General features: G+C 45.8%; 1 protein-coding gene across 1 annotated transcript in view; it reads right to left on the bottom strand.

Annotated features, from left to right (window-relative positions):
* Positions 1-4,245: 4,245 nt before the first annotated feature.
* Positions 4,246-7,187, bottom strand: part of LOC118944549 (centrosomal protein of 89 kDa-like) — a 4,723-nt gene continuing 1,781 nt past the window's right edge. The window contains exons 2-4 of the mRNA XM_036964522.1: positions 6,403-6,509; positions 5,193-5,348; positions 4,246-4,632 (exon numbers count right to left, since the gene is read on the bottom strand). Of these exons, the coding sequence (XP_036820417.1) occupies positions 4,386-4,632; positions 5,193-5,348; positions 6,403-6,509 (510 nt within the window). The 3' untranslated portion in view covers positions 4,246-4,385. The remainder of the gene's footprint in view (positions 4,633-5,192; positions 5,349-6,402; positions 6,510-7,187) is intronic.

Genomic DNA, 7,187 nt, shown 5'->3' with positions numbered 1-7,187 from the left:
CCTTTTCTACCCCAGAGTTCACTTTAAAGAGGACTGAGATGGGTCCTTTTCTGCCCCAGAGTTCACTTTCAAGAGGACTGAGATGGGTCCTTTTCTACCCCAGAGTTCACTTTAAAGAGGACTGAGATGGGTCCTTTTCTACCCCAGAGTTCACTTTAAAGAGGACTGAGATGGGTCCTTTTCTGCCCCAGAGTTCACTTTAAAGAGGACTGAGATGGGTCCTTTTCTACCCCAGAGTTCACTTTAAAAAGAGGACTGAGATGGGTCCTTTTCTGCCCCAGAGTTCACTTTAAAAAGAGGACTGAGATGGGTCCTTTTCTACCCCAGAGTTCACTTTAAAGAGGACTGAGATGGGTCCTTTTCTACCCCAGAGTTCACTTTAAAGAGGACTGAGATGGGTCCTTTTCTACCCCAGAGTTCACTTTAAAGAGGACTGAGATGGGTTCGTTTAATGTGATAACACCCAAAGAGATTTCCACACCTGGATTGTCCAACATTTGCCCATTATTATTTTATAAATTCTTCAAGCTCTGTCAAATTGGTTGTTGATCATTGCTAGACAACCATTTTCAGGTCTTGACATAGATTTCCAAGTAGATTTAAGTTAAAACTATAACTCGTCCACTCAAGAACATTAACCATCTTCTAGGTAAGCAACTCCAGTGTAGATTTGTCCTTGTGTTTTAGGTTATTGACCTGCTGAAAGGTGAATTCGTCTCCCAGTGTCTGGTGGAAAGCAGACTGAACCAGGTTTTCCTCTAGGATGTTGCCTGTGCTAATAGCTCCATTCCGTTTCTTTTTAATCCTGAAAAACTCCCCCAGTCCTTAACGATGACAAGCATACCCATAACATGATGCAGCCACCACTATGCTTGAACATATGAGGAGTGGTACTCAGTAATGTGTTGTATGGGATTTGCCCCAAACATAACACTGTATTCAGGACAAACATTGTATTACTTCAACACATTTTTTTGCAGTTTTACTTTAGTGTCTTGTTGCAAACAGGAAGCATGTTTAGGAATATTTGTTATTCTGTACAGGCTTCCTTCTTTTCACTCTGTCATTTAGGTTAGTATTGTGGAGTAACTACAATGTTGTTGATCCATCCTCAGTTCTCTCCTGTCACAGCCATGAAACTCTGTAACTGTTTTAAAGTCACCATTGGCCTCATGGTGAAATCTTTGTAGTGACTGGGTGTATTGATACACCATTCAAAGTGTAATTAATGACGTCACCATGCTCAAACGGTTGTCAAGGTCTGTTTTTTATTTTATTTTTATCAACAGGGGCCCTTCTTTGCGAGGCCTTGGAAAACCTCCCTGGTCTTTGTGGTTGAATCAGTGTTTGAAATTCACTGCTCGACCGCGGGACGTTACAGATATATTTTTATTCAACTAGGCAAGTCAGTTAAGAACAAATTCTTATTTTTAATGATGGCCTAGAAACAGTGGGTTAACTGCCTTGTTCAGGGGTCAGAACGACAGATTTTTTTACCAGGGATTCGATCTTGCAACCTTTCAGTAACTAGTCCAATGCTCTAACCACCAGGCTACCTGCCACCCCACTATTATTACACACAGAGGTGAGTCCATGCAACTTATAATGTGATGTCTATAACCTTTCAGTAACTAGTCCAACGCTCTAACCACCAGGCTACCTGCCACCCCATAATTGTATGTGTGGGGGTTCAGAGATGAGGCAGTCATTCACACCTCATGTTAAACACTAATACTAACACACAGAGGTGAGTCCATGCAACTTATAATGTGATGTCTATAACCTTTCAGTAACTAGTCCAACGCTCTAACCACCAGGCTACCTGCCACCCCACTATTATTACACACAGAGGTGAGTCCATGCAACTTATAATGTGATGTCTATTCCTGAACTCTACTCCTGAGTCGCGCAGTGGTCTAAGGCACTGCGTCTCAGTGCAGTCCCTGGTTCGAATCCAGGCTGTATCACATCCGGCCGTGATTGGGAGTCTCATAGGGCGGCGCACAATCGGCCCGGCGTCGTCCGGGTCTGGCTCGGGGGTAGGCCGTCATTGTAAAATAAGAATTTGTTCTTAACTGACTTGCCAAGTTAAATAAAAAGGTTAAATCAATTGAATAAATACCACTTTGACATTATGGGATGTTGTGTGTAGTAGACTAGTTAAAAAACAAATCTCCTTTTAATAAATTTTAAATTCAGGCTGTAACAATACAATGTGGGATAAGTCGAGGGGTGTGAATACTTTCTGAAGGCTCTGTGTGTATCATTTGTTAATATACAGTAGTTATGGTCGTTGGTGAGGACGGCCCTTAGATATCTATGGTTAACCTGTTAACGGCAGGCTACAGTAGTTATGGTGGTTGGTGAGGACGGCCCTTAGATATCTATGGTTAACCTGTTAACGGCAGGCTACAGTAGTTATGGTGGTTGGTGTGGACGGCCCTTAGATATCTATGGTTAACCTGTTAACGGCAGGCTACAGTAGTTATGGTGGTTGGTGTGGACGGCCCTTAGATATCTATGGTTAACCTGTTAACGGCAGGCTACAGTAGTTATGGTGGTTGGTGTGGACGGCCCTTAGATATCTATGGTTAACCTGTTAACGGCAGGCTACAGTAGTTATGGTGGTTGGTGTGGACGGCCCTTAGATATCTATGGTTAACCTGTTAACGGCAGGCTACAGTAGTTATGGTGGTTGGTGTGGACGGCCCTTAGATATCTATGGTTAACCTGTTAACGGCAGGCTACAGTAGTTATGGTGGTTGGTGAGGACGGCCCTTAGATATCTATGGTTAACCTGTTAACGGCAGGCTACAGTAGTTATGGTGGTTGGTGAGGACGGCCCTTAGATATCTATGGTTAACCTGTTAACGGCAGGCTACAGTAAGTTATGGTGGTTGGTGAGGACGGCCCTTAGATATCTATGGTTAACCTGTTAACGGCAGGCTACAGTAGTTATGGTGGTTGGTGAGGACGGCCCTTAGATATCTATGGTTAACCTGTTAACGGCAGGCTACAGTAGTTATGGTGGTTGGTGAGGACGGCCCTTAGATATCTATGGTTAACCTGTTACCGGCAGGCTACAGTAGTTATGGTGGTTGGTGAGGACGGCCCTTAGATATCTATGGTTAACCTGTTAACGGCAGGCTACAGTAGTTACGGTGGTTGGTGAGGACGGCCCTTAGATATCTATGGTTAACCTGTTAACGGCAGGCTACAGTAGTTATGGTGGTTGGTGAGGACGGCCCTTAGATATCTATGGTTAACCTGTTAACGGCAGGCTACAGTAGTTATGGTGGTTGGTGTGGACGGCCCTTAGATATCTATGGTTAACCTGTTAACGGCAGGCTACAGTAGTTATGGTGGTTGGTGTGGACGGCCCTTAGATATCTATGGTTAACCTGTTAACGGCAGGCTACAGTAGTTATGGTGGTTGGTGAGGACGGCCCTTAGATATCTATGGTTAACCTGTTAACGGCAGGCTACAGTAGTTATGGTGGTTGGTGAGGACGGCCCTTAGATATCTATGGTTAACCTGTTAACGGCAGGCTACAGTAGTTATGGTGGTTGGTGAGGACGGCCCTTAGATATCTATGGTTAACCTGTTAACGGCAGGCTACAGTAGTTATGGTGGTTGGTGAGGACGGCCCTTAGATATCTATGGTTAACCTGTTAACGGCAGGCTACAGTAGTTATGGTGGTTGGTCTGGACGGCCCTTAGATATCTATGGTTAACCTGTTAACGGCAGGCTACAGTAGTTATGGTGGTTGGTGAGGACGGCCCTTAGATATCTATGGTTAACCTGTTAACGGCAGGCTACAGTAGTTATGGTGGTTGGTCTGGACGGCCCTTAGATATCTATGGTTAACCTGTTAACGGCAGGCTACAGTAGTTATGGTGGTTGGTGAGGACGGCCCTTAGATATCTATGGTTAACCTGTTAACGGCAGGCTACAGTAGTTATGGTGGTTGGTGAGGACGGCCCTGACCCAAACCCTTCCTCCCTGTTTTACAGGCCGGGTGTAGATGTCCTGACCCAAACCCTTCCTCCCTGTTTTACAGGCCGGGTGTAGAGGTCCTGACCCAAACCCTTCCTCCCTGTTTTACAGGCCGGGTGTAGAGGTCCTGACCCAAACCCTTCCTCCCTGTTTTACAGGCCAGGTGTAGAGGTCCTGACCCAAACCCTTCCTCCCTGTTTTACAGGCCGGGTGTAGATGTCCTGACCCAAACCCTTCCTCCCTGTTTTACAGGCCGGGTGTAGAGGTCCTGACCCAAACCCTTCCTCCCTGTTTTACAGGCCGGGTGTAGAGGTCCTGACCCAAACCCTTCCTCCCTGTTTTACAGGCCGGGTGTAGATGTCCTGACCCAAACTCTTCCTCCCCGTTTTACAGGCCGGGTGTAGATGTCCTGACCCAAACCCTTCCTACCTGTTTTACAGGCCGGGCGTAGATGTCATATCTGTCTCTGGTGGGACTTCTCCCCCGGCGATCCAGAGACTGGTAGACATGACCATCTTCATCTGACAGAAACGATCTCTCTAAGTCCTCCTCCTCCTCTTCATCATCATGGTCTTCAGAGAGCCCAGGAGAGGGCAAGCGAGGCCGGCCAGCCAAAGATTCTGGCTCTCCGTCTCTAAATAAAGACATGAGAGAGAGATCACAGATCTACTCCTCTGGTATCACTGATTCACAGCTTTGGTCACTGAGGGCAGACTACTGTAAGTGACCTACTACAGATATAGGATCTTCATTTGATCATCATGTTGTTGCAGGATTCAAGGTTTAAAAAGGTTGCTAATGTTTATAATGTTCCACTTAAAAAATGTCAGATGTTATTTGCCCTAATGAGAAAATATAACAACCACTACAAAACATGTATATCATTATAATCCACATAATAATTCACATTTCCTGTTGCTGCAGGATTATTTTCCTGCTGTGAAAAACTGGGTCAAATTAAGATACGACATCTGTAGGTGGCACTGCAGGCTCTTTCTCAATTCATCTGTCCTCGACTCCTCCTCAAAACGTATTGGAGAAGAAGGTCTGAGGGGCGGGACCTTGAGCCTTCTCCTCCAATACGATTAAACCTGACACTAGGAGATAGGATGCAAGGAATCGCGGAATAATTGATTGTCAGACTCAGTGATGTTGACGGATTCTGAGCGACACCAACAAGCAAAGGCGGCCTACCTAGTGTAGAGCGCTGTGCTGGCGTAAGGCTCGAACGTGGTGTGTGTCTCTGAGCGTGAGCAGTCACTCTCGGAGAAGGATCTGGGGCGTGCAGGAGGGAGGGCGATGGTCCTGCCGGTCAACGACGACGACAAGATGGCGGCTGCCAAGGCAGACCTGTAGTACGGACAGAAAGACGAGTTAAAGAGGAAGTGGAGGATACAGACAAAAGTAGAAAACACATTGTCACTATGGATGAGGGTTCATTAAGCACAGATGGATGAGGGTTCATTAAGCACAGATGGATGAGGGTTCATTAACACACAAATGGATGAGGGTTCATTAAGCACAGATGGATGAGGGTTCATTAACACACAAATGGATGAGGGTTCATTAACACACAGATGGATGAGGGTTCATTAACACACAGATGGATGAGGGTTCATTAAGCACAGATGGATGAGGGTTCATTAACACACAAATGGATGAGGGTTCATTAACACACAGATGGATGAGGGTTCATTAAGCACAGATGGATGAGGGTTCATTAATACACAGATGGATGAGGGTTCATTAAGCACAGATGGATGAGGGTTCATTAAGCACAGATGGATGAGGGTTCATTAATACACAGATGGATGAGGGTTCATTAAGCACAGATGGATGAGGGTTCATTAAGCACAGATGGATGAGGGTTCATTAATACACAGATGGATGAGGGTTCATTAATACACAGATGGATGAGGGTTCATTAAGCACAGATGGATGAGGGTTCATTAAGCACAGATGGATGAGGGTTCATTAAGCACAGATGGATGAGGGTTCATTAAGCACAGATGGATGAGGGTTCATTAAGCACATTAAGGAACGAGGAGACAAGGAACGAGAACGGAAGAGGAGAGAAGGGAAGTGGAGACAAGGAACGAGGAGACAAGGAACCAGAAGGGAAGTGGCGACAAAGAATGAGGAGGGAAGAGGAGACAAGGAACAAGGAGACAAGGAACGAGGAGACAAGGAACGAGGAGACAAGGAACGAGGAGACAAGGAACGAGGAGACAAGAGGAGAGAAAGACGTCAGACAGAGTTGAGAGTGCATTCCAAATGACACCCTATTCCCTACATAAACGCACTATCCTACGGGCCCCGGTGAAAAGGTGTGCATTCTATATAGGGTACAGGATGCCATGTGGGATGCAGGTCCATTTGTTAGGTGTATGTTCCATATAGGTACCTGGGTCTTTCTGGAGAGGGGTACGGGCTGCGAGGGGGAGGGGTACGGGGTACAGCAGGCCGGGGGGCGATGGTGGCTGCAGGGATCAAGCCGTGAGCTATGTGCCTCTAAATCAAAACAAACCTTATTAGGGGGAAGCGTTCACCACAACACAGTGAAGGTGAGTTGATGAGGTGTGAGGAGAGAGAATGATGTTAACATGGAAGTTGATGGTTATGGAGTTGACGAGGAGGATCTTTGAGACAAGTAGACTGACCAAATGTTTCCAAATATGGTGAACACAGCATCACTTCCTGTATAACACACACACACTCCCACGGACCACAGCATCACTTCATGTATGACACACACACTCCCACGGACCACAGCATCACTTCCTGTATAACACCAGGACTACAAACGGCTTGAGTAAATTATTACACACACACACACACCTAACAAAGGCACTTCTAAACCACTTCATTCTTGACAATTGCTTTTCTGTTTTTCATATCGTGTTCAATGTAGAGGGGAGAGCGAGGTACGTTGAGCCATCTTTTACCTACAGAATCGCTCTGGAGAAACGTTCCTCATCCAACCTGACAGAGCTTGAGAGGATCTGCAGACAGGAATGGGAGAAACTCCCCAAATACAGGTGTGACAAGCTTGTAGCGTCATACCCAAGAAGACTTGAGGCTGTAATCGCTGCCAAAGGTGCTTCAACAAAGTACTGAGTAAAGGGTCTGAATACTTATGGAAATGTGATACTTCAGCTTTTTATTTGTAATAAATTAGCAAAAAATAAA

Source organism: Oncorhynchus mykiss, chromosome 26 (genome assembly GCF_013265735.2).
Source record: "Oncorhynchus mykiss isolate Arlee chromosome 26, USDA_OmykA_1.1, whole genome shotgun sequence".
NCBI lineage: Eukaryota > Metazoa > Chordata > Actinopteri > Salmoniformes > Salmonidae > Oncorhynchus > Oncorhynchus mykiss.
This window is presented reverse-complemented; position numbering and strand designations above follow the sequence as displayed.